At 44.9% G+C, this 27969-nt stretch overlaps 1 protein-coding gene across 2 annotated transcripts; it reads right to left on the bottom strand.

Annotated features, from left to right (window-relative positions):
- Positions 1-724: 724 nt before the first annotated feature.
- On the bottom strand, positions 725-27945 carry LOC119180798 (dnaJ homolog subfamily C member 21). Of its 2 annotated transcripts, XM_075875771.1 has the most exons (11): positions 27679-27803; positions 27490-27556; positions 24855-24983; positions 23928-24016; positions 21954-22070; positions 19436-19609; positions 18856-18906; positions 16754-16833; positions 6120-6262; positions 5681-5777; positions 725-972 (listed from the first exon to the last, which is right to left on the bottom strand). In XM_075875771.1, exons 2-11 carry the CDS (start codon positions 27509-27511, stop codon positions 747-749), a joined length of 1128 nt encoding a protein of 375 aa, XP_075731886.1. In that variant the 5' UTR covers positions 27512-27556; positions 27679-27803; the 3' UTR covers positions 725-746. The 2 variants fall into 2 exon arrangements, with proteins under 2 accessions (XP_075731886.1, XP_037287831.2); XM_037431934.2 differs by lacking the exon at positions 27490-27556 and having other exon boundaries at positions 27679-27945.
- Between the last annotated feature and the right edge of the window lie 24 nt (positions 27946-27969).

The raw sequence follows: 27969 nt of genomic DNA, 5'->3' as shown, positions 1-27969 counted from the left end.
GGCAGAACGTTGCATGTGTAGCGAAGGTTGCAGGTGTAGCCCCCACTGGTGGCACTTTTTTCTATTCATCCACTTAAATACTTACCCTTTTAACACGTAAGTTCTGCCACCACCCTGCTCTTGGATTCATCACCTGTTAACTTCATATAGTCATATATACTGGCACTTTCCAGAACCGCAAAGATGCAAAAACATTTTTGCCTTCTATGGAAATTCCCACACACACAAAAAAAAACGTTTTAAAATGGGTAAACACCAACAAGCATGTAACCATCTGATTATAGCTGCAGTTGAGAGTTGTAAGGTGATTGCATCAATAAAGCCTTTTTTTCTCTTCTAGTCATACCCAAAGCAACGAAGTGCAATATGAATGTCCGTAACTAGGCCTCCAATAACCTGAGATTCTGCAAATGTTCGGAAGGAACAATTTGTAGATACGATACAAATTTTCTGATGAGAAGTAACACAGGAGCACGTGCACGCACATGATCACATCCCTGATTGGTAGAAATTAGTAGCAATATACAATACATTTCTGTAAAGCCAATCAAACCTAGTAGAGTACCTTTGCACCGAGCAAGTGCAATAACACACAGCTCAACATGGTATGCACTAACGGGCACATTTGTGCAGGACTTGTGAGTTCTAGAGTTCCATTGACAAATGGAGCTATACCCATGGCAATCATAAAGAAACCATCACACACAAGCCAGAAGCCATGATGTTCTCAAAATTTGAATGAATTTTTACTTTCGAGATTTCTTTTTATGTTTTGTTTTCGGTGGCTTTGTTTCCACGCTGTCTCCCGCATCGTGACCTTCGGCAGTGGCATCTTGACTTTCGGCATCTTGACCTTTGACTTCTTCATGCTGAGCTGCTGTGCCAGCAAACTGTGTCTCCTCCTCCTGCATTGCCTCCTTGAGGAACTGCACGTTTTCCTTGTGCTTCTTAGACTTCTCGTGGTTGGCAAATCTGCAACAGAGAGTTCACACAAATTGAGTGTTTTCTTACGCACATTATTTTCCTTTGATCCTTTTGCAACTCTCGAGTCCTCGTTTGAATACCCCATTGACTTTTGCTATTTCTGTGCACTATCAACAAGAGAGAGGCCACAAACACTGGGCTAATGGTAAAGTAAGCATTGCTATTACATAAGCTATCTTGATATCACTTCTGGTTGAAATATCTTGCTACACACAACCATTTTGGTGAAAGCAGTCCTATGTTTAACAGGACCTTAGATGTGGGGCATTTCTACAAAATTTTCAATATATTGTCACCTTTTTATTTATGACCTTTTTAGGAATGCTCGCTGCTAGCAGATACTTAGTAACTTTGAGTGGCTCATTGCAATCGGCTTATGAAGAAGCACATTAGCAGCATTACTGACTGTAATGCAATAAGTCAAATTAATGCATGACTATTTCCTCCAACACTTCCACTTGCTTTAAGTTAAGTCTCACGAACCTTGGCATCAAATCACGTAAACTTCATAATTTCATAGACCGCTGACCATAATTTGTGTTGCGAACGGTTGCGAGACCCCTTTCTGTATATCTTGCGCCATGTGGAACCCTACACGATAATGTTCAATATGCTCAAACTCGGCGTTTAAATGGCTTCCTTACTTTGTTTCATATACAGGGTGTTTCGAGAAATGTGCCCTAAATTGTCATAAAACAAAGAAATGAGATATTTCGTCTACACCTATAGAATTACTACTTCTGTAGCTTGTAAGATGGCTAAAAAATCATTTGGGACAGTAATCAATGAAATTTGATTGTTTTTTAATTGGTGGAATTAGGCAGTAGTGCCAAATAGGAGAATTGAAGTTCTTCATGTGAAGAAACCGTTCTAGCTTTGAGATATAAAAAAAACGGCCTCCAGTAATGTAATGAACTACAACGAAATTCAATGGTGAAACTAGAATCGAAGTACTCATCAGCAAACTAGAAGACGGTGAGAGTAATATCACTTTTCAAGATAGCGATCAACAGATGTGTAGTTCTTTCACAGTCATTAACATACACACATGATGCGTGCTATAGTGCTTGCAAGCACATCCCACCCATCCACATAAGGAAGTTGCTCGATGGCTGGAATAATAATAATTACTAATTATAGATATCTTAGAAGAATATAGCAGTAAGGCTCTTCCACATTTAGGTTTCAGTTTAGCCAAATAAATGATGTAAACTTCATTACTTTGCAGTTATTACTATAGGCCACTTTTTTTTTATCTTAAAGCTGCAATCGGTTCTCCCCATGAAGAACTTCAATGTTCCCATTTGCCATAACTGCCAAACTACACTAAGTTCCTTATTTAAGTCCCAAATGATGCCTTTACCAATCTTGAGATGCCCGTTGCATACAAAAAAGATATTTGTCAAGGTGTCGAGAAAATTGCATTTTCCCTGAATTTTGAAAATCTTGGTCACATTTTTTGAGACAGCCGGTATAGCAGGAAAGGCTACAAAATATGAGAAAAATTTGCATTGCTTGCGTTTGCTTCTAAAAGTTGTACTGCATATATGAAAGAAGGATACGAATGTGTTTTTTTAACTGAATGTACCATCCCTCAATGCTTTTTTTTTCTTTGCCGCTGTAGTGCTGGACAAGCCACTGAAGCAGTTATTCAACACGCAAGTTGTACAGGTCGACTGAATAAAGGCATATGGTACTCGAAAATAAATAGCTGGCAGATATTAATGGGTCCTGAAACTTTTGTGTGGTGCTTCTCAAAACTCAGAAAACTGTATTCCTTGTCGTACGAGCTATCTGAAGAAATGCATGCAGTAACTTCCACTGATAACCCTTCGATTCAGTAACATTATGAGTGTAAGGACATGTGTACCATTGATAAACAAGGAGAACGGTAATTTTTTTGGCGACTCACAGCTCCTTAAGCTGTGGGTTGTGCGTCGTTGATGTATGTACAGTCAAATTGAACACAATTAATTCGAATTTCCAGTTAATTTGAACTCACAATGAGATCCCGTCAAAGCTATGTGTATTCCAATGGGCGAAAACGCCCGGTAATTCGAACGTGCAAGCATTTGCGACGGCTAATTCGAACATACCGCGGTCCGAAAATGCTCTCAGCACCCCGAACAATTCGACGGCGGAATCTGCGACACCTCAACGCTGCGCGCGAAAGCAATGAAAAGGAAAGACAAGGCTGCAATCGAATGTTTGCTCTCTCTCAAATGCCGATCTGCGACACGCCCGTGTCACGCTTCTCCTGCCACGTAAAGACCCTTCTCCTTCCAACGCCGCACAAGAAGAGATAGAGGAAAAGAAAAAAAGAAAGCTGTTACTGGGTTGAATGAATGTATGGTTGAAGGAAAGGAAAAAAGCACGGCTATGCGGGAGCACGGCCTGCGCCTTGAGGTGGGAGGGGGGTTTCTCAAGCACAGGTGCCAGGCTTTCCCCTTTCCCGTCCCTGCCGCGTAACCCTTCTCCTTTCGACACCCACGAAGAGAGCAAAAAAAAAACTGCCGTGGAGTGTTGGTTTTTTTCTCAAATGGTGGTGGTTGTGATTAGAGGAAAGAAAAGACGCCGAATTTCCGCAGCCCGTAAGGGAGCACGACGCTCAACTTCTCTCCGCGTGGAGACACTCCTCCTTTCTCGTCACCTGCTGGCCATGCTGGGGCCGCTACGCAGTCGTTGTTGTCGTCGTTTTTAAAAAGTGTCGGCGCTGGACACTTCCACCCGCAACTTCTCTTGCCTCAGGAGAATGCTGAAGCCGAAGTAGAAATGCTTTGCAAGCTGCATGCGAAATTGATTGACTCACTGCAAGGCAAACGTGTGCAGATGCGCATCACCGATTACTTCAATTAATAACGGATGCCCTGTGCTTTGTGAATAAATGTAAGTTTTCTGAAACTTCCCCCTCGTGGGTTAGCTCAATGCACAGCGCCACTGCATGGAGAGCCCTCTGTTTATTTAGCTTTCATTAATTCGAACTTCTTTTAATTCGAACAAATCTTTGGGCCCCTTCGAGTTCAAATTATCGAGATTCGACTGTAGTAGGTAGCCACCTCTCGCTAAGTTCTTGGAATGTCCGCTAGATGGCAGAACTAGTACATGATGAATATATGATGAAAAGATGCGAGATGGCAGTACTTGGGGTGTTCACTAGTAAGACAAATGGACAGACAGACAAACGGACACGCAAACAGACGGACGGACAGACAGACAGGTGGACGGACACAGCCAGCGGACGGACGATTCACGGCTTACCGATAGAAACCTCCGAAGCTTCGCCCCACTCATCATCCTTCACTCCATGGGTATGCTGCGATTTTTTCTTAATATCTGGGGTCTAGCATCCCAAAGCCACGATATAATTATGAAAGATGCCGTAGTGGACGGCACAAGAAATTTCAACTACCCGGCGTTCTTTAACGTGCGCACAAAGTACACAGGCCTAAAAAATTTTTGCACCCATTGAAAATGCAGCCACTGCAGCCCGGATTTGATCCCATGACCTTTGGGTTAACAGTCGAGTGCCACAGCCACTAAATTACGACAGCAGGGCAGCAGGAAGAATTTTGAGTGAGACCGTGTTGAAGTCATGTCCACATATCTTCGAGGTGAATAGCATTCAGCAGGTCCGTGTGTTATAGACATGAAGGAATTCCAGAGACCATTTTAGTCTATGAAAATGTTATTAAAATGAAAAGTGCTTTTGCAGGTGCCCTTTGAAATGATGGTGCGTTCACAGACTATATACAAAAGTACAGCACAACAGTTGTGATAAATGTTAGAATATCCTGACAACATTGCATTGCTTCCCTTCTAATTATAATTAGCAAAATAGTAGTCACAGAGCTCATAGAATCATGACAGTATGAAGAAAACCTGAATGAATCCGTGTGAACTAAGTGAAGAAAACTACTCGGCTTAGCAAAGAGTTATCCCAAATGAAATGAATCGATTTAGTCTTCAAGTAAATCTGCATAGAGATGAAAGGGAAAGAAGTTGCACTTACATCAGTGGTACCTGGACTGAGTCCTACCACGTTTTCACGTGACAGAAAACAGCTGTCACATCACCACGACTCTTAATGAAAACATGCCACCTATTTTAACCTAATGCACCTGCCCTCAAGAAGGCAAAAATTTTCAGCCTTTGTTTATGAAAATAACCAGTCAGATGCAGCAAGAAATATGGGATACCTAAAAATCCTGTAGACCATGAGTCGACAGTGTGCGACCTGCCCGTGGGACACATGCGCCCTTTTGCATGATGCCAGAAACCCTCCCCTTTTCTTTGCTACTCTTTTTCCGAAGGTCCACATGGCAGTTTTCACCTTCAATGGGTTTAATGCTGGTAACTTATGGCTGTAAATTGCAACTTTGTGACATTAGGGCTGAAAATAAACAAACATAATTTCTATTCACTAACACTAGTTTCTGACATTTGTGTCAATTCCCTCTTTTCCAGCAAAGCTACCCCCCCTCCCCAGCTTTACCTTGTAGCCCCCGCAGTAACAGCTTCATACAAATTAATGCTCTGCCAGAAAAGGTAACCCACCCCAGCTGTGGACAAACCAACTGGGGTAAAGCACTACAAGCATGTTTAAATTTGGGAGCTGAAAAATAAGTCCAAAGGATGGCACGGAGCACATTCCGCAATATTATGTGATGCCATAGAAAGAACTAAATGCAGTGCTCACGCTTTGTCAGATTTGAAGCACTTGTCACAGGCCACGCAGTACAGTTCGTCTGGGTCTTCATCCTCCGAGTCATCAGTTGCAGAGTCAACTCCATTCTCTGAACAAAGGAAAAGTTCATACGTTCAGAGGCAAATCTATTTGCATTGATGGAGTACTTTCAATTAAAGAATGAAAAAAAAAGTGCATATATGAGGTACAAAGCAAAAGCAGCACACGAGGACGTGCACTGACAGTGATCTGAATGGTTATTGAAAGGAACCAGAATATATACATGAGAAAAACCTTCTATGGCAACCCAAACGCAGAAGAAGTAAAGGGCAACTGGAAACACAAACCCAACAGTGATACATTTCCCTCTGATCTATAATGTAAAAAATTCTATGCCTTAAAGCTGATTGATTGTCATCCCTTCGTCGTTGCTTTTCGAAGTTGTGCTCACCTGCTGGTTGCTCCGTGGCACCACTAGTTTGTGCATTGTTTTCCTCGCCAAACTGTGAGTCCAGCTGTGCCTCGATGTCCTTGAGCTGGACTTCGAGCTCTGCCATGGAACACCACTCGGACTCCTCGTAATTCTCCCTAGCTCTGCACGGAGAAAGTGAACCGAGGACAGATATGAAGCAGCAGTTCTCATAAAACAACAAGAGTGATAGATCATTTATGACAGACGTATGCAGTAGGCTCTCCGTAAACGGAAGTCTCCGAAATGGAACTTCGGCTTAAATAAAACTACCGAGTCCTTTCATTCCCCACGCCTGTTCATCTCTTGGTAAGCAACGGAAGCTCTGTTAAACGAAGCACGTTTTTCTGGTTTCTTCAAGTTCAGTTTAACGAAAACTTGCTGCACTTAAAGACCACGCTTGGAATCGACAACATACCGCCAAAGCCCTTTGAAGTTTCAGCACCCATAAGATGGCATACATAGGTGGAGTGATAACTAGGCTTGTGAGAATAGTGCATTTTAGGCCGAAAGCGAAAAGTGATTTGGTTAGAGTAATTTCGAATGGAATTTGAACAGTACACTATAAAGAAAAATGAGAATATTTGTCATGAGCTAACTAACCTACACAGTTTTTTTTTGTTGTTGTTGAAACAATCCCTTGAGCAAATATCATTCTCCTGGTATTACCATAAAAACTGAAATAAAGATTGACCCCGCAACTTTTATTCTCTGAAAAAGAAATTTTTTTTAATTGCAAAGTATCGCGGCTCACCCTCACCTTGATAAATACACGACACAACCAGCTGCCCTGCAAGGCCACAAAGTGCTGTCACTCAGGCTTGTCCGAACTTGAGTCCAATGACTTCTATTTCTCACTATAGTTACGTCCCAGAGTGCGTTGCCCTCCATTCCATCCAATGCGTTGCTGATGCAGCATTTATCATTTGCGGAAGGACTTGCACACAATCTCTTTTGGGAAAGATTTCCAAGCTGACAACACCCAGCCACAAATGGTCGCGAGCAGTGGACGTCGTAGGTGGCCAGCGGGGATCTCGGGATTGTCACCCAGCATCTTGAGCTCGCGCATGCGATCTTGTTTATTGAGCACTACGCTTACTGGCTGGAGTATTGATGTTAGTCCACCAAAGATCATGCCAAGGTTTGTCTTGCCATCGAACAAAACTTCCTTTACACCGGCCGTGAGGTGGCCTCCACATGAGTAGATCACCAACATCCTCAGTTGCTGAATAAAGGCACCGAGTCACCGATTCCACACGAGCCGGATCCACTCAAAAACAAAAATTTTTTTAAGGGCAGGCAGCGTTGAAATAACTTGTTCCTCAAAACCAGCATGTCTTATTTAATTTACCCAGCTATGTACAGTGTAAAATATTGAATATTTATTTATTGGGAGGTAAACTTTGTCAAAAATTGCATTAAATGTTCTAGCTACGCCAGGTGCGATAAGTGACTAATGGATAGCTTTATTCAGTAAAGCTTTGACATTTGTATAACTAATGACTGGAGCTATGCAGTGAACTAGAATAAATATTATGCAGTGAATATAAAGGAAGTTATGCTAAAGAAACAAAAAAACGGGGAAAAAGAGCCAATTTAGACTGAACCTGTTGGAGAATTCAGCTGTGAACTGAAAAATATTCGATGGATTTCTTTTATTCTAGTTCACTGCCCAGATATACAGTCGAACCTCGATATATCGAACGGCGCGGCGATCGCGAAATAGTTCGATATATCCAGAATTCAATATAAAAAATCGCGAAAAAAATGCGTCAACAGCTTGCTGGAAACAACCAACGAACCGTTCAAACGTGGTGCAGTAAATACTCACTTGAAGATTCAAACATTGTATTTATTGTGTTGGTTTAAAATATTGAAAAAGAGTAGCCTGCTTTTTGTTGGCCATGGCGTGTTTGACGACTGCGTCCTCAGTATAGTCCAGGCGATCCGTAAGTGATAGGCCGGTGCCTTCAATCGCGCCGCAGTGGCGGCGCACAAGGGCCAAGGCAGCTATGACCTCAGCTGATGTCGAGAGCGGGGCACCATCAGAGCTTGCGGGATCCACCTCGGCAGTCTTCATTTGGCTGCTCAGCAGTAGCTTCGGCGACAATCTCCACATCCGTGAGCTCCGCCGTGAGCTCCGCCGCTCGGAGTTAGGCACCACAGCGCGCGACAGGCCTAACTCCGAACGCACGAACACTGTGAGCACAACGACCGATGCCTGCCGATGCTACGGGGTGGAGCTTGCAACAAGTGCGCAGTGTGCCGTTGACACCATAGAAACTGCAACGACTGCAATCTGCAAGGCTGGGGCGTGAGTCCGGGTGTAAAGCGCGCACATGGCGCACCCATGCCAGCTCGCCTGACTGCTTTCCCTTTCCCGGCGGTAGCGCGGGCCGCGTCCGAGACAGTCGTTTGCGTCCTTTCCCTCCTATACTTTCCTCCTCAATCTTTACCTCCCATTCCCCCTTCCCCCGCGCGAAGCCGTGTCGGTGCCTTCGTATTGAAAGACAATAACAGCTCCACGCTTTTCTCTTCACTTTCCTCATTCAAGAACCTCTACCACAAGGCTGCGGCGCGCGAACGCCGCTACGTTAAAGTGGTGCTCTCGGCGCCATCTATGTGTGCAGCATTCGTAAACGCCTGCCGCTCTACCGCTACTTTCGAGAGTTGCGGAAAAGCTCGCCGCCTGTCAATGGAGCGCGGGCAGTTTGGGGTGGCTGAGTTCGATATATCCATTATATGTCAAACTTTGTTCGAAATAAAAAATCAATAATGCATGCAATTTCCCGCGTGATATAGGAACCGTTCGATATAGGCAATAATTCGATATATCCGTGTTCGATATATTGAGGTTTGACTGTATATGTTGTAAATCATTGTGCAAAATTTCAGTTCAAAGTATATGCTGAGATATACGATATGAAAGTTTGCAGGGCAACATTTGGAGCAAATCTTTATTTTCAGAAAAACGTAAACAAAGATTTCTGAGCTTGTCACAATCTTTGCATGCAGGCCTAAAATGCACCAGATTCAAGCTGGGCCCTTCTGCGGAAGCATTATTGTCTCCTTTTGTTCGGGTAACTGCTCGTCTTTTTTTCCTGGCCTGTTTTGTCCCATCCGGTGACTTGCGTTTAGCATTCTGCATGCGCAAGTGATCCCTGGCGATGCAAGCTTTCGTTGTGTGGTACCCTGGTTCTATGCCAGCTTGCCTCAAGATATCTAGGGTGCTTACACTGCCATTATTAAAGTGTGCCACAGCATCATGCAAGGCAAACATTACCGTAGGCAAGCTTACATAGACCTCATTGGGTGCCCGCTGCCATATTAGACCATAGAAACACTCATCAGCATTTTGAGTCTTTCCATCAAGGCACTTGATTAGAAGTTCATCAGAGCACAGATCACTGTAGGCAGTTTTAACTTTGTTGAGCACATCATTTGGAAGTCCACCTTTGAGTACATATTTCCCTTGGCCGAGTGCTTCGAGCCTTTGGTATCCGCACCAGCTTTTCGGTCCAACTGGACACAGGCCGTGTCTCGGCTGCTTGTCGGTAGAGCTGCAATGAAAAAGACTGGCAAGGGTAGCCTTTTTCATTGCAGAAAGGTTGCCCTCATTAGCCCTTATGGCGATGCCATAGTAGTTTTGCAGGCGGTTAATGAGGGCATCAGTGAGATTTCCCTTACCACCGAGTCCACACACTGTCTTCTTCAGTTTTTTGAGGCAGCAGCCAACACGCTCTTGCTGGGGAGTGCCGTAGTACTGCAGGTACTTCAAATATCTTTTGCCTTTCGACGTTTCAAATATTCGGTATAGACCAACCGTCTCCATACTGCCAGCACTTCCCTCATGGTTTCCTTGACAGGAAGTGCGGTTTGCCTTCCATTCCTGGTACGAAGCACTATCTTGCCTCAACTTGCTTTTGGTTTTACAAGACTAACACGAACTAGAAAGGGCCTCAACATGAATAACCTTTCTCGTGTCAACAGAAATCACAGACACACAACCGTTCAAAGATGAATGGCCACGCTTCTGCTACGTGCCATCACCTGAAACACCACACTCGGCACTCCCCACAACACGACTAACTTCCACAGCAGCATCAGTGATCGACTTCGACGCCACTTCTCCTGCCGCTGCAGAAAGCCGTGATGACAATTTGTCGTAGGCGAAGTGACGTGGAGGAGCAGGCATGTTCATCACTTTGGAAAAAGTTTTCGCACCAGCGTGCCCTTTTCCTAACTGGCGCATCGCATAAACCAGACGTAAATTGTTCTCACTGGCACAACCCACCTTTCTCGACGTATGAAATGGGCACTTGAACCCACAGTCTGTACACACGACCGCACAAGCTGAGCCCTTGGTGCGAGCGTTCCTCGAGCTTCAGTGTTGTGTTCACGCATTCGGAACATGCCAGCGATGAAAACACTGAAGAAAGAATACCAATATCCATTATCCTGTTCCCTTGGAGCGCAGAATTCTCTAGTGGAGCCTGGTACGCCTTGTTTATGTCCCCAAGGCCACCCCAGGCAGGCTACAGTCTGGCGATTCCCAAAGGGGACGCAGACGAAGAAAAACACAAGCTTACCCGGCGCGGACCACGGAGGAGAGAAAGCCAGCTCCCTCGGCGCGCACGCAACACGTGCCGCGCCCGCACGTCGCGCCATCTATTGCCGCGTGCCGTTACCAGAGCAGAAAGAGCAAAAAGGTGTGGCCGTGCAGTGGAATGCCCGCGAAATGGTCGCGGGCACGCCTCAGATCCCCACAATCATAAATGCCTGTTGCTCGTTGACAAGAGCTTCACTTGCTTGGATCCTTTAGTGGTCACAGTCCTGTTTGAAGGCATATAAAACGGCACGGACCTATTGAACCAGATCGGAGTTTCGGAAGCGTTACCCATGTGTCCCCTCATGTAGCAATGCTGTCGATGAAGACCAATGACATAGCGCTGATAGTCCACCAGCTTGTTATCGAAATCGTTGGGCAGTTTTTCACACATGAAGGTACGCCACCTCAGCGCAAAGCCCTTCCGTTTCATAAATCAGCACACCCACAATGAAGAGCCCTTGAATTGTGCCCTCGTGAGCCCAGAGTCGCGCGCTACTTCGATAGACCCGTAGCAACCTTGCACACAGCTACCGAACGAATTTGGCGAATAGCGTTTCCAGTTTGGGGTGCACTGCAGTCTGTCCACGAAACGAAAAATTTTTGTTTGGTTGCTGCAGGTTGTTGTAGGGGGTCCGTCCTATGTACGGCTGACGCAGAAGCTTATAGCTAATGCTGCAGCCCCATACAGTCGTACTGTGCACGATTAACGTCCCCTATATCCGTAGCTTGTCTCATTGAAACTACACGGGTTCAAGCGAATAAGATAACAGGCTAGGACAACACACTTTATTGCTATACGTTAGCCACAATGCATAAATGTCGCGAAGAGATACAACAGAAAACAAAGGTAGACGCTTACTCCTTGGTCGTTGTCGTCCTCGGCTTGCAGGGGGTTGCGGGTTCGACTTCCCTCTCCCTAGGCCGGTGTCAGAGAGAGCGGGCGGTTTTCCTCTCCCTGACGAGGGTTTATTCCTTCGCTGAGGGAGTGAAACCCGTTCTGTGTGCCGAGAAAGGGGGAATCGCGAGCGCTGGCCGTGGGGGCATTCCATCCCTTGCAGGAGGCTTTATTGACTCGTACCTAAGAGACCTAAGAGGGAAAGGGAGGCAGGGCGCACGTACTCTCCCACAATGTGATGTGTTGCTTTTGGCTTCTCCAGTATCGGATGCTTTTCTTCGATGCAGCGAATTCGCGTTGTGCGGCCAGGTTGCCATGCACTTCAGCATACTCAACTTTTTTTTCTTAAAGCCTATCATAAACAAGCCTATCATAAACTGCCATCGAGTACCACCACTTTCTGAAGAAAATAGAAAAAAAAGCAGACTGATATAGTTAACCAAAGCAAAATGGCATTGCTAGTACATTGTAGGTCTTGCCTAGCCTTTGCCAACGATGCCGCTGGGCAGTCCGGGAAAATGAATGCACGTGAAAACACACCTTTTTTTGTAGGTATTTTTCGCTGACGAAGAGGGTAACAGCCACAGTACAAGATTCCCGTTGCAATTCAGCCAATGCATTCTTTAGGTGGCATTGAAAAGGGCCGTCTATAGAAAAATATTTGAAGATCCGACGTGGCCAGTGCTACTTTATAGGTCAGCACTTGGGCCCAAAGAAGTCACCAATTTTGTTTTGCACGGCGTTCCGCTTGCCTGTGATCATGTCTGCCTCAATTTCAGTCGACCTGATTTTGCCGCAGTACACCGATGACAGTGTAATCCGTGCTCGCGTGAACTCCAAGCTCGTTGGCTGTGTAGGAGATGGCTCTTCGTTCTCGGTGTCGGAGTCGTCAGAATTCTCCGTAACTTGAATTATTTCGTCATCGATCAAGTCCGCACATAACTCTAGGTTTTTGTTAGTGTCGGCGAAGCCCTCGAAGGTTATCCCGGCTGGAATCGACACGCTGTCAGCGTGCAGATTGTCAAAGGCAACATCCGCTGATGGCAGGTCGTCACACACGCTGTCCACTTGGGGCGAGACGGCTGTCTCCGCGTCGAGTGTGAAGCCCGCGTGGCAAAAACAGTTCCGCGGAGTCTCTTGCGTAACCGCCCTTCCACGATTCTACTAACATGCCAAGGGCAGACCTGAAGTCAACTGCGTAGCTTTTCCGATTGTCGGAGCAGAGCACCATGTGGCTGAGCACGCGTGATTTGTAATGATGCTTCAAGTTCCGAATCACGCCTTGGTCCATCGGCTGCAGGATTGTTGTGGTGTTTGGCGGCAGAAATTCTATCTGTATAGCCTTTAGATCTTCGATGTGGCAATGCCCAGCGCAGTTATCCACAAACAGCAGAACTCTTCGATTTTTCTGCTCGAACCTTCTGTCCAGCTTGCGCAGGTACTCTTTGAATAACTGCTGCGTTACCCACGCCTTCTTGCTAGCTTCATAGAGAACAGGCAGAGTCGCTGCCCCCTTGAAACATCTTGGATGCTTCGACTTGCTTATTACTAGTAACAAAAGCTTCTCACTGCCTGACATGTTGCTGTCAACGAGGACAGTGAGCCGCTCCTTGCTGTGCTTGCCGCTGTGGCAAGGGTCACCAGCAAATGCAAGCGTTTTCTCTAGCAGCAGCTTGTAAAACAGTCCAGTTTCGTCGCAGTTTAAAATATCATTAGGTGGAAACTGCTGAAGCAGAAACTGCGGCTCTTTATCACGATATTCAGCGACAACAGAATCGTCAACGGTGCCACTTTCCCCGCACATCTTTTTGAACTTCACGTCATTGCGGCTCTTGAAATTGCGAAGCCATCCATCGCTGAACTTGAAGTCCTTCATGCCCAGCTGAAGCGCAAAAACCTTCGCCTTCTGCTTCAGGATGTCGCCACACAACGAGTGCTTCCTCGAGCTTCAGGCTCGCATTCTTCTTTCCAGCCCCGGTTAATTTGGCCACTTCCAAGATCTTCGCCTTGTTTATGATGAAATCCGAAGCAGTTTGCTTCGAAATACCCGACTCCCTCCCCACCTCTGCCTGCGACCTACAGCATTGGACCTGTTCAATGATGGCGACTTTCTTCTCCATCGTGAGCCTACGAGGGGGCTTTGTGCGCTTCGAAGGTGCGGACAAAGACGCTCCAAATGACGAATCACTGTAAATGACAAATACAGTCGACCAAAAGCGCAGCATGAAACAGCTAGGAACACTGTGGATGATGAAGGTCGGGAAAAGTGATCACTGAAGATTGCGCGCAGCAGCAAACTACCGTATTTACTCGCATAATCGGCACACTCGCATAATAGGCACACCCCTAGTTTGGTCGCGGAAAATTCGATTTTTTTTTAATTCCGCGCATAATAGGCGCACCCCGAACTTGGCCGTGATCAAAAACCATTCTACCCCCCAGCGGTACAGTTGGAACGCGGTCCCCGTACCCTGAAGAAAAAAAGACGGCAAATCGACGAGCAAATAAAAAAAATTCGAAGTGCAACGACCTAACCAACGTGTTTGTCGAAATAAAGCTTGAAAAAAAAAAGCGTCCATGAGCGAAAAAAAAACCGGCTGTTCCATCAATTACTGATACCCCCCAAATCGCCGCGCTTTTTGGAGGTCACGTGTACAACGCCGGGGGCTCGATCGCCATCACCACCATCAGAGAAAAAGAAAGAAACGCCATTTTGCAAGCGGTGTGCGTATGTTGTGGTCGTGTATTGAACTTTGGTTCCACCATGGGAAAGTACGCGAGGAAAAGTACGCGAGGAAGTCGTCAGGAAAAGCTTCAAGAAGAAGGGTATCTCGAACGCACTGGATGCGAGTGAGGATGACATGTTGTGGGGTGCGGATGATTCGGACACCGAAAACAAATCCCCGCTCGGCGAGGATGAATGTGTGATCTCCGACTCGGACTCCGAATAGGGAAAAGGAGGAACAGCTATGACTTTTGTGTAAATAAATTTTACGTGTGTGTGTGCAGTTGACGGCTCTCGCTTGTTTATCAAAAGGTACGTAGGTATGTTTGTTTTATGCTGAATTAATTGGTAAACGATAACGTCGCCTTTTACTTGACAAGTGTGCAGATTTAAAGCGCGAGAACCGAGTTGAAAAAATTTTCGAAAATTTTACCCCGCGTAATTGGCGCACCCCTAACTTCGAGCCGGATTTTCTGAAAAAAAAGTGCGCCTGTTATGCGAGTAAATACGGTATCTACTGTAGACACGACCGCAGAGCTGACAAAACAACACGTGAACGAACACAGTGAGGTTAGGCTTGGCTAAGCTGCTAAGCTACGGCTGGCAACGGATTGACATGTGCAGTTTCGAAGTTACGGCAGCTGCGGCACAATGCCGCAGTTGGCGGCGGTGCTGCTGGCCATACCTGCGATGCGAGTATGACTGGTTCGAGGATATGAAAACAACTAAAATGACGGCGGTAGTGGTGACTTTGGGTCAGCATTGGGAAAAAGTCCGGGAAATTGGATGCCGAAGGCTATAGGCGTCCGGAATTTTGAACTTTTTAATACATTGACTTTATGGGGAACTTGAGGGTGCAACAGACGAATCCAAGAAATCGGGCATGTCGAATTTCGGGTGTCCGGGAAGTCGGAAGTCAACTCTATTCGAAGCCTTCAAATATTTGCATAAGCCTAGTGTCGGCAACAATTCCACACTCCTTTTATCATGAAAGCTCACTGAAAAGAGAAATTACTTGATGTACTAGAGGCGAACATAACATTTGTAGCTTGTGGGATAAGCTGGTGGAGTTAATAGTCATGAATTGGGCTGTTATAGTGAATGAAAGTCACTTTAAACAAGTGTTGGTCTAACGAGCCATGCTGCTGTTTCGTAGACAGTGGTCATCATAGGCATCATAGTAACAATAAGACATTAACTACGAATTACACGACACAGTTCACTGTTTGAAATGGTAAACTCCACAGATTTAACCTCTCTCTCTTTTTTATTGGTAATAACTCAAAGCACGCAACACTTTTTTTCTATTATGAAATTGCTGATTGCATGCTACAGTAAAAGATCAACCTTCAGGGGTCCTAAATTTTTCATGTGCAATTAACATCCTTTGAGCTAACGTCACCAAATGCAAAGTTTCAGACACAGATTTGTGTGTCTGAAATGCGGTGATAGAGAAATCAAAAGTTACAACAGGAATAACTCAAACAAATTGTTGCTCATGATAAACACCACTGCCGCATCATTGAGCTTTGCTGGGTTAGGTGTCTGCAAGAAGTGTTACCTGATCTTTATTAACTTAATTTTCTATTTGCTATTTGCAGAATTTTATTGCGATAGCAATTATATGGACACTCTCGGCTGGATTTTGCCGTCGGCGTCGGCATCGATGTCATGCACCGTATATGTATATTTCTATATATATGAAAACGCAAGAAAAAAAATCCAGAAAAAAACACTCCGGCACGCAGAATTGAACGTGGGACCTCTGCATCATGAAAGCGAGGCGTTAACCATTGAGCCACCCCGGAGCACATCCTTCACCGTTCAAACAGCAAGCTACTTATATTAGAGAAGGGTAGCGAGGCTCCCTCATGCACCCTTATCTCGCGGGGGCGAGGCGGGGAAGGTTGTATGCCTTGGCTGGCCTCGGGCTTCACCTGGAACGATTCTGCTGTAGTTACCGGGTGCACAAAGGTCACTTTAATCACTGCAGTCTCCGTTTGTGCGCTTTTTAGACACATCATAGTAACAAATGAGACGCTTATTCGAATGCATCCGTACTTGCGAGTACGTTTTGTGCGTGAGGAACGCGGGGCATGTCTCAATCTGCTTTCCATTCTGCGCGTGACCTTTCAATTTGTTGCTATGGCGTTCATTGCTTCGCCTTTCCGGCAAAGCTGTGACTTTTTTGTTTTTTTTCTCAAATATTCTATATTATCAGGATGTTTTACTACTTCAGCACTCATAACGACACTCCACCTCCACAGCGTGTGTACGTCACATTCACACAATTGCAATGCTGTTGCTGAACATGTCGACAAGGATCCAATGAAATACCCAAGAAGAGCAAAAAGTTTGAAGCTTGCTAATCGATGACGTCAGCTTACTTTTTTTGTTCTAAAATCCTCTGCACTCGCTTCGCCTCCGATTTCCGAGCACTCTCAGCAGCCTTTTCCTCGAGCTCTTTCTGTAAACAGAGCCCCATGAAAGTGCACGTAAGCCACATGTAAAATTTTACTAAATAAAAGAACAGAACAGCAATAAAGCAATTTTAAATGGTGCACCACAGACATGGCATTTCACTTTAATCATCAGAAGCTGTGTTGAGCGACTTCAAAACTGAGAGATAAAGGCCTAGGTGCCGTTTCATGCAAAACTAGCCACCATGGTGCAAATCTCTATACTATACGTAATAACACATTCGCATACCACGATCTGGCAGCTACAGAAGTAGTGAAGCCATGAAAGTCTCACAGTACAGCACATGTTTGTCTCAAGAACTTGAAGTTTTTCGTGATGTAATTTGTGATACAGAGGGAATAAATGTTCATACAGCATCACAAATGCAAATTGGCACACAGAGTATTAATTGAATTGTGTTAATGAGTAACACACAACACTTCCAGCATAATGACGTACCGCTTTCTTTATTTCAGAATTGCTAGCATCCCGTTGTCAGTGCTGGCCAAAGATATGCTCGTTCACTGTGCTCGTTCAATGACAACTAGGTTCAGACCAACAGACCAACAACAACTTTAAACTACACATAACTGCATGATGTGCACCCACGGCAGACTCTCATTAAACAGAACCTGAAGGGACCAGTAAAATAAATAGCTTTTAACAGGACTTCCGTTTACTACTTGGTGAAGAGGGGTGCAGAATTCAAGCACAAAACCAATACACTCCAACCTCGACATAACAAGATAACAGTTATAACGAAGTTAATGAAAAATAGTCTTGCAATAGCGTCAGTGTTAGGAACAAACATTTATAACGAATTTTCGGATATAACAAACTTATTTTCATGTCAAATGCAACGTTATTATAATGGTGTTTGAGTGTAGTATTAGAGGTGGTTCCGTTAAGGCAGGGACTCTGTCTTAGGATATTTTGGTTTATTAGGAGCCTGTTGTACGTTTTTTGTTTTTTTCTTACATGTGATGCACTATTCTTGGTCACTAGTAAGTGCAGTGAGAAAGTTTTGGTAATCACTGCAGCACCGCCCGCTGCATTTCCAATTACTGTGAAAGAAGAACTATTTCTTCCCTACTGCTGAAAACAAGAAACGTGTTCTACAATGGCATGTCATTGGTACTTATTTTACAGAAAAAGCTGTAATAAGATCACAAGAAGGGTCGCGTGCACTGTAATTGCCCGCTGCCGCCAGTGTCCATAACCACTATCGCGTAAATTAAGAAAACGCCAGCTGAATAGAAATACCGAGGACAGAATGGGATTCAAACCCAGCTACCCTGCGTGCCAGTTCAGTATTCTACCACAAAGCCACACTGGTGCTTGAAATTCTGTTGCAAACTGGCCTGAGGCTGGTTTGGTGTCAGGCGTTGCACAATGCCAATCCCGTAACGAGTGGGTCTTCAAATACTCCAACCCATTACTGGAGCTTCAGCCATAATTCTCCATCGTTCTCAGTCACAGGATCGAAAACTTGTATAAAATTTCTTACAAGTGCATAGTAGGTACAACGCTTTTCCTAAGAATGATGAAAGATGGCATAGTTAAGGCCTCCCTACTACACAGAAATTATGATGATTTATGGCATAGTGGGCACCTGACAAGTGTGCTTGTAGCAGTTACCGAAAGAGTGTTTAAAAAAGGCAGTGAAATGCCGCTTTTTCAGCTTTCGCCGCGACTGAGCGGTGCGTTCCACACGGGCCTGGTGGTTTTTGGCTTCAACAAAGTGAAATGTCTTCCTTAGCACTCTTTTTCTCAGAACGCAATTTCCCAGACTCATTAGGATGTGCAAGCACATGGTTCACTAAGGCATTCACATGCGCTGCTTAATTACCTTTTGAGATTGGACAGCACTGTTGATTCAGTAGACTATTTCGACTGAACAGGCACTGAGGATACCCACGTTCCGGTGCATGCTTCGCCACTGACATCACAGACTAATGGTTCAAAAGTCGTTGACAAATTTGTAAGACATCAGAATTTTGAGATGATGGCAAAGCAAGGACAAACTCACCTTCCTTCTTTGAACCCTCCGGTCTCGCTTCCGGACAAACTGAACCAATTGCTGCATCATAGTAAGAAAGAAAATAAAGTAATATATTTTACACTTAGAAAATCCTTACATTGGTCGCAGGCTGAATATGGCTAAAAAATTGTGGAATTAACTCACACTCGCTCAAGAAATATACCTTGCGCTTTTGACTCACTTGGACTAGCACTCACCAAAATTTTCTTCAATCTGATTCACTAAGACTTGACTCGGCATAATCTGAGTCTGAGTGAGTCCGAGTGAGTTGACACATGAGTGAGTTCACCGACCTATGCTCGTCGAGTCGATAACAACTATGGATGCATGAAATGAATTCAGATTCCAATGAATGTTGGTAAAAAAAAAACTACCTCACTTGCATAATATTATGATTACTATTGCAACGGATAAAGGGCATGAAAGGTTTCTAACACAGACATAATACTGCTAAAACGTTAGCACCACATATAAATTATCATTTACTGAGAGTCTAGTGTATGTTACAAAGTAGAGCAGCTGGAGGCAGCAGTGAGACCACTTCTGTCAGAGAAATGCTACGACTCACCCTGACTTCCTCGTTGCGCTGCCTCCGGGCAGCATCTCGAAGCTTGCGATTCTCCCGTTCCATGAGCCGTACCACTCGCCTGTTCGGCGCCGTCCGAATGTCGTACTGGTCGAGCCAAGCAAACGTCCGTGCCGTGCAATAGCTTTGCCAGTAACCGTAAAACGGACCAACAACCTGACGAGAATTCGAAGAAAGGACTTGGTCACAAACTTCTTGAAGTTCTCCAAATAAACGGGAACAGGGCAAAACTGAGGGGCATCACTTTTGCTAGTCAAAATCTTTTCAAGAAAACAGACAATGAAACCAATGAATGCAAGGCAAAAACTAACAGCGGTTCTTAATTGAAATGTAGACCAAACAGTATACAGTATAAAGAAAAGAAAAAAAATTGGCCCCGTATCTGCATGTTAATCTGCAAATGTTGCCGGAAGACGATAATCTTGCGTGTGGAGAGAGTGAACAAAACATTTATTTGATGTTCTGCGCAAGAAAATCGGTGAATGGTATTCTGGAGGCGCTGCGTTAGAGTGCCTCGAGCGTGCAGCGGAGGCAAACGAGTGCATCAAGTCACGTCACACGTGAGACATGAGTGCTATCTGGCAGTTTTCTTGGAAAACGAAACGCGCGGCTCTGAGACGAGCGAGCGCACCCGTCTCAGAGTTGATAAGGTGTAGAACGCAAGGCGATGGGTAGGTGCCACCACTGTGTCGTCTCAGCAAAGCGTTTGAAACACTCGCCTTTTCGTGCAAGCGTTACATGGCCAGCGCAATGTGATAAACACTACGGACCTTAGAATTACTTATGTATGCCTTTTCTAGTAAAAGACACACATACAGAATATATACGTGTTCTTATGGTGCCTCAGACATGCGCAATAATTGCTTTTTAATTGACAATCACACAGGTATGAATGCTAAATCTTGAGCAACATTGGTGGGCGCTGCGGATGGGGTCGGCCGTTTGGCGTATAAACTGTTGCCATTCAAAGTACCCGGTACCGTTGAGTGTTGACAAATAGACAAATGTACACACAGACAGACAAACAGACCAAAATTTTTGCGTCGAAGGTCCCAAAGAAAGACTATCGTCTTTAAAAGACAACCTGTCATTGATGGCAGTTAGACAGATATCTATTGCATTACATATGTGGTACCGTGCTAATTGAGCCTATGATGGCATGCCTTTTTCCCGTACACAATGCTCAATACTTGCGCATGTGTGTACTAAATCAGGCCTTGAAAATGTAATCCAGAGTCACTGATGGCAATGGCTTAAATAAATTATTGGTTGCTAACACACACTAGCAGATTTGTTTCACGCAGCTTGTACAACTGCAAACAGTAGTATAACATATATACAATCCCTTTTCTATGTTAGCATGGATGTTTAAAAGATAGAATTGATGATCTCCAGGGCAATTTCACGATTTGTAAAAGCGCTGGTCTGAAATCTGGTAAACATAACTAACAATTGAAGTTACCAACATTTTAGTCACATGGATAAGTTCAGCTGACATGTAACTTGATACGCCAAACTTCTCATCTGCTGAACAAGTCGAGTGACCGGAAGTAAGAGTGGCAGCATCACAAGATAAGCATAAGCAAGCCATAAGTACACTATCCTCTTATTCCAAGACATTCCTTTCCTCAACACTTCACCTTGACATGAAATGAAGTTGATACCATGCTTGCCCATTGACAAAAGTCTTTAATGCAATTTCCCGGTGCATTCCTTCAATTCTTTAAAACTGTAGCTTCAAGGGGTACTGACACAACGTTTTGGCCTCACATTTTTTGCTGCAATGTGTTGCTGGGGGCATGTTTGTCATAACCTGGCACATTGTTTGTTGCAGCACGTGACAAATAATTAGTTACAGGCTCCTCATTACTGAACAGTTTCAGTTTCGGTTTGAAGGAGCTCCAAAAACAAGCCGCCAGGTGCAACTATCACCCCCTCGCATGTACAGCGCTCTACCACGTCAGCACACAGAACTGCGATGCACTTCTGTACGATACGCATCAAGAGGTTCTTTCGAGCAGGAAACGGCACAGCAGTGTCCCAAAACGCAAAGTTTTCAACGCCTGTGCCCCGGCCATGGACTTGTGGGCAGCCGCTGAGAAGTATAGACTGCTGCAACAAACGCGGAAAATGAAAAATGGCGGCTATGATTTGATCATAACTTGTTTTATTGACTGAAACGTGGTGAAGTGAGGGAAGTAAGGTGGTTACCATGGGGTTACCGTTGATGACGTCAATACCTTCGAAGTTAGAACTTCAACATTTATGTAAAATGCCTTTCTAGCTATATTTGCTGTTGGTATTTTGAAGATGGTATATGCATGTTTATGGGAATTGATCCCGTAAGTTATCTTGAGAGCGAAATTGTCCCCCCTATTTTTTTACTGTTCAGTCAAAAGGCACTGCCATGCTCAACTCAGTCAAGTGAAGGAAGAAATTCGAGTCAGGGAATATTTGAGAGTTGAGGGGTAATGTGCAGGGAGTGAAGGCGAAGACGTACCTCATCGTACGGGCTGGTGCTGTTCCCGAAACCCGGCACCACCACAGGGTCATCGTGGTAGGGTTCATCTTCCGCAGCGATTCTTTGAAAGGCATCCCGAAACACTGCGTAAAAACCCTGGCACGAAAAAGAACAACAAAACACCAAAAATTAACAACACAGACTCATTGACAAAGGTGCCCGTGCATCACACAAAGAAAATATTGTACGTAACAAATTTTACTATGATGCAGAGCAGAAAGATGTAGTAAACTTCACCTCTGAGCACGTCTTCACAACAGTGACATTACTATACCCATGTCATTTTGAAGAGTTGGGAATCCTATTCGGTGCATGAATATGAGCTTTTGGAGGAAGTTTGAAAAGGAAATTTCACATTATACTGTATGAAGTTCTTGCAACGAAAAGGCCATGTGAAGGCGATAATCAAGCAAGGGTTCCTTCGACGTAAATAAGTCTGCACTTGCACATAAAACATAATTGCATCAGGGAACGTGACTAATATGATTTCATTTAAGAGGTCTATAAGTGTAATGAAAAGATTTTAAGCACAAATCATCACTCTTCGGAATCCCCTTTTACAATTTCCTGTGCTGCCCTTTGATTTTTCCGTAGGAGCCGGGACAACCAGTAGAGCCACAACGAAAGTCTCCGAGATGAAAAGATCTTTTACAACTTTTCCAAGGAAGGAAAAGCGCATGCACCATGGCATATAATGCAAGGCAGATTGCTCTATATGTGTAAATAAGAAGCCAGGTATATCTGAATTTTGCAGCTAAGCACAAAGAGTCTCTCAAGACTCGAATTTGAAGCAAGACCTGAAGTTGTTGCGCATTTTTTTTTATAACATTCCATCTTAACACTGCAACATTTTCTGGAGATATTCTGCAGTAATCGCTTCCAAAACACAATTTATTGAAAAATAAATTTGTCATCAACTAACAATTAGGTTTTGCAACCGTCTATACATTACTATCTATAGTCTCACCTAATATGAGTTACAAGCTTTCCGTGCTATTAGTGGCACCAGTGCTGCACAATGGCGGAGCATATGAAAAATTAGTTATGTAAACACTATTTCATTAATGTGTATTATATAACTCAATTTAATGTTTTCCAGTGTCGCTGTTCAGGCTTTGGGCCCCTTCAATGAAGGCCAGCATGCTGCAACTCACACTCAGTGCGACTGTACATTTGTATGAATGCTCATGACCGGCCGAGTTGTTGGCACTGGATGAAGCTAATAAACGTCGCACACATTTCAATAGATGTAGCACTTCCAGAGAGCACGCAAGTTTGCTAACTTTCTCACAATCGCTCATAAACAGCCACAACTCTTTATGCCAGTCATTACACTTTCTATAGTTAGCCACAAAATCTCACAGGACACATGATAAGTGCAATGCCTGACGTGAATCAGAGGCCAATAGCCTCAAATTCGCAGGTTTCACACAACAGTAGCTTTTGCAAACTACACGGTTGCCTCTTAGATTAAACGTGCTATGCCTCAACATGAAAAGAAGGAAAACAATAGAGACAGGAAAGGCAATGATGTCAACGAGTTTGGCATAGCTGTTACACTACCCTGCACAGGGAAGAGGGATAGTGAGATTGAAAGAAGAGCAAAGAAATTAAGAAAGAGGAAGCACACATACACACTTATGTATAACATCACAGAACAGAGCGGCAGCCTTGTATGGTAAACGGCATCACCACGAGACTACAGTCGTACAGGTTTGTTGTCCTTAAGAATTTTAGCGATGCCCTGGCTGCTTGAATGCTCAAAGACATGTCAGAATTACACTAAAGAAGAATTTCTTGCAACATCAACAGAGTTGGAATTAACATTTGCCATGTCCCATGAGCTTTTGTCAATGACTGCACGATCGACTTCAGCTCGCACAGGCCAATGACTTCAGAGATGCCTTTCAAGCCCACACAATAAAGGCAGTGTAAGAAAAAACATTCAGCCACCTTCTCGTCATCCCCGTAACCACTGAAACAGGAGGAGTTGAAGTAGCAGTAAACGTCCAGCCTGTCATCCTTGTAGTCACTGCCAAGACCTGCAACCAATGTTGCATCAAATTACAAAAGAGATGCAAAATTTCTAAGGCACACATACATACACACGCAAGGTTACAGAAATTGGTTGCAGCTTCGCAATAGTAAAAACGAAATAAATGAGTGCTCCTTTGCCAAAAAGGCAGCACTTGAAAAGTTGGTCGCCCAAGCAAAGAAGGCTTACATTCGTAAAGAAAAATCAACTCGTGAATCTTTCTCACCAAGAACAAATGATATAAACAAGATGTAAGGAGATGGATGCAACATTAATTTATAGTTCCATTTTTCGCGCTGTTCTTTTACACAATCGCCCACCAATCCAACTTTGTTTAATTGATCTTAGGTACCTTTGTAGCTTAGCATAAACGCAACACTTAATTTAGTGCAACGCAAGCCCGATCAACGTGTGGTCACTGTAGCTGGAATCGCAGCTGTGCGTCCAAGTCTCAACAGATGAACATATTTGACAGAGACCCACCTGGATGGGTAAAAATTTGTTAAAAAGATTATTTTATTCGCACAGATTCTCAACAACCACACCTCGATAACTATTATGCCAAAGTCTCACACCTATTTCATAACTGCAGATAGCATAGACTCATTTTGAATGCTCCACCCAATGGTGTAGCTCCAGATAGTGCGAATGAATTTGGAATTCCCTGCCGGACGGTGCAACTCTAGACAGTGCATAAATGAACATGGTATGCCCAACCCAATAGAGCAATGCTCAATAGTGTAAATAAGATTGATATTCTCTCAAATGAGTTGCCCCTTCTTTTTAGTTTTGCATAGATACAGAGCTGACAAATAGACAAAAAAAAAGGAAGATAAAGTGCTCACCTCCTTTGAGTATAGCGTCGCGGTGCTTGTCGTACCAGGCCCGTTCCTGGGGATCACTCAAGACGTCGTACGCCTGCTGGATAAGCTTGAACTGCTCGGTCGCCTCTTGAAGATTGTCTGGGTTTTTGTCTGAAAGAGAAAGCCCATGAATTGTACTCAGTGTTACTATCGAGAGGAAAAGCAACTGGTGCTTCTGGTGCTACGCAGACGGACTATGAAAAGCCGGCCTCTATAGAGGCCTCCTCTTCATTGCCAAGAGTACAGTACTCACGAATTGAAATGTGACAATGAAAGCACTGGGCCCTGTTATGCCTGCGAGTCCACAGCGAACGGCCGTGCCTCTGAAAAAGGCAATCTGTGTCAAGGCCAGTCCGCCTGACGCGATCAACAACTCAACGGCGCCTCTCTGGCGTGCACGTGCAGTGAGTCAGCCTCGGCAAGCGACCCGTCGAGTAAACAACTGGCGTCTTCATGTCTGGGGGTCTGACGCATTGCGCGGCGACCCCATTGGAGGAGTCTGCCCTGACGACCAGCGGCGCTTCTGGTTGGACATTTGAGTTGGACCCGGTGCATATAAAAGAAGCCCTGCGGCGCGTCGCGATCGGCGGTCCTAGGCGATCGGCGGTCCTAGGTGAAAGCTGACATGTGTGTCAGAGCGGACCCGTTTGAGAGCAGACCTATGTGTTAAAGAGGAGAGCTCGGCTCTTCGAGTCTCTGTCGGCCCCAGAGCCGAATTTGTAACGCCTCTGTATATATGCTGTACATAAACCTTGTTTAACTCACCGTCGTCTCGTCGGCTCGTCTTATCAGCTCTGCGCAGAAGCAGTCGCGAGCTGAGAAACATACGCTACCAAACGGCTGGTGACCTTCCCGGCGGAGTTGGAAGCAGTGGCGCCTTCGGGACCGTGTTGGCGTCGCAGTCTTTCGCAACAGTGGAGGTCAGCGGTAGGATTTCGGTGGCAGCGTTCGCAACAGTGGTTGCAGCGGTGATATTTCGAGGCGCCCTTCGTAACGTCGTCGGAGGCGCGCTTCGCAACAGCCCTTCGCACAAGTAGCATTACCCGTGAGTGCCCATGGAAGCCATCTGTTACTTTGTGCTCTAGCGCGAAGACGACAGTGTTCCTCACCCACCTACTGCTTACAGTTGTAAATGTGCTGTTCTTTACTTCACATAGCTCCAGCAGTCTGCTGCAAATGACAGTGCACACAGCTGAGTCACTTTGATCAGCACATGAAAATGTGCCCAGATAGTAGTGCCCCCGATGGCCCTACAGTGAACCACAGGACAGCCTTCTAGTGACCAAAAGCTGTAATCACACATAGAATGATTTCGTCCTAATGATATGCAATAATACAAAGACTTGCTTTCAACCGTACCTAAAGGCAACGATTGTTGTACCAGCAACCACGAGATCCAACTATTGCACTTCAATTTACGAGTGCTGCACATTGCAGCATGATCTAATGCTCAGCTAGTTGGTATATTAACATGTTTAGTGTAGCGCAAAAAGACCATGTAGGGAAGCACGACGTGACGGCGACTGACGAGGCCGTGCCGCCGTCGCTTCTTTGTTGATACGCAGGCGAAGAGAGAAACCAAAGCGGTTGCAGCTGACGCGTCTAGTAGAGCCAAGAATCGGAGCGTTCCAATCTCCTCGTGGCCCGCGCATCACAAGTCACGCAGCTCTCTTCTTTTTGCCGTGCCTGCCATGGCGCTACAACATGAAGATAGAGAAACAGAATGCACATCGTGCTTGTGCTACGACTTCTGTTTATTTGTTTCAGCCTATTTGAACTGCACTAAATATGCTATAAATATGGTATTTAGCTGCTCTCCAGATTTGAATACCAGGCTTGTTCTTTACTAGCACAAAGTAAACATGCCGGTAGTATAATTGGCAACATTGTGAACACGTGTTCGAGCAAACTCAAAGGATCTGTCACTACCCCAAGACAACAAATGCACCTAAACTGAGCACAAGCTCAGTTTGATCACCTGAGTTTGAATGCACAGGGAATATTCATTTTGTCATGCACCTTAATATGTTTCTCTCCTCTCTATAACAGTACCGATTCGAAGGAAAATTTACAGCTGTTAGTCAACGCCCATACTGTGCAATTTTCTCATTCTTTCCATGCAAGTTTCACGCAGCTACGCCGATCAATCAATTAATAGCTGGTATAGCTATTGATTGTATAGCTAAAGTGACAGAAATGAGAAATCGACAATACACAATCTCACCATGCCCTAGCAATCATAGTAACGCATTTTCGCCAGGATCGTAGCCGTGCTCGCACTCAGACTCGCCAGTTCTATCCTGCTATGTATGCACCGATCCGGGAAACAGCGCGGTTTGATCGCCCGGCTGTGTTGGCACGGCAAACTGGGAAACAGCCAGTTTTACGCGTGTACAATTAAAAAAGTAATAATAATCAAAGTCAAGCGCTTAAGATCACACGCGTCTGAGCACGTGCCAAGAGAAAGTCGAGAAACGCGGCAAAACAGTTGAAATAGCAGACAAACGCCATAACCTTGCCGAAAAGCGAAACTATAATCCGCGCGCACGCAGGCGAATTTACGTGCAGTGTGCGATAGGTTTACTGCTTCAAAACGTGCCGTAGGCGTTCCCCTTACGTTCTCTGCACTTCGTGCACATATTTGGGATGCTTGTGGCAAGGTATCGCCGACATGCGACGTTGACCTAGAAAAAAGAAAGCGCGCGAACACACTGTGAGAGAGTTCGCGTCTAATAGTTTCGCTTTAGGCATGACTCATCACGCAAAACCGTTTACGGCAAGCCGTAGTCAAAGCTTGCGTGCTTACCTGGATGCCAGAGAAGCGCGAGCTTTCTGTAGGACAGTTTCAGTTCCTCAGGAGTCGCGCTTCTGGACACACCGAGAACTTCGTAGTGACACTTCATGTCGATAAAACAGAGCCAAGAAGGCAGATATAGACGAATAAATAAATATAAACGGGGACTCTAGGAGCGAATCTCAGGGTATAAAAACCGCGCGACACAATTCATAATTCGCCGAGAACGGACACTCGCTCGATTTCCGTAATTTGAGGCAACGGCATGGCAACAGGCGCTTCTTCATGCAACGTTTGCCCACG

Source organism: Rhipicephalus microplus, chromosome 10, assembly GCF_043290135.1.
Source record: "Rhipicephalus microplus isolate Deutch F79 chromosome 10, USDA_Rmic, whole genome shotgun sequence".
Taxonomy (NCBI): Eukaryota; Metazoa; Arthropoda; class Arachnida; order Ixodida; family Ixodidae; genus Rhipicephalus; species Rhipicephalus microplus.
This window is presented reverse-complemented; position numbering and strand designations above follow the sequence as displayed.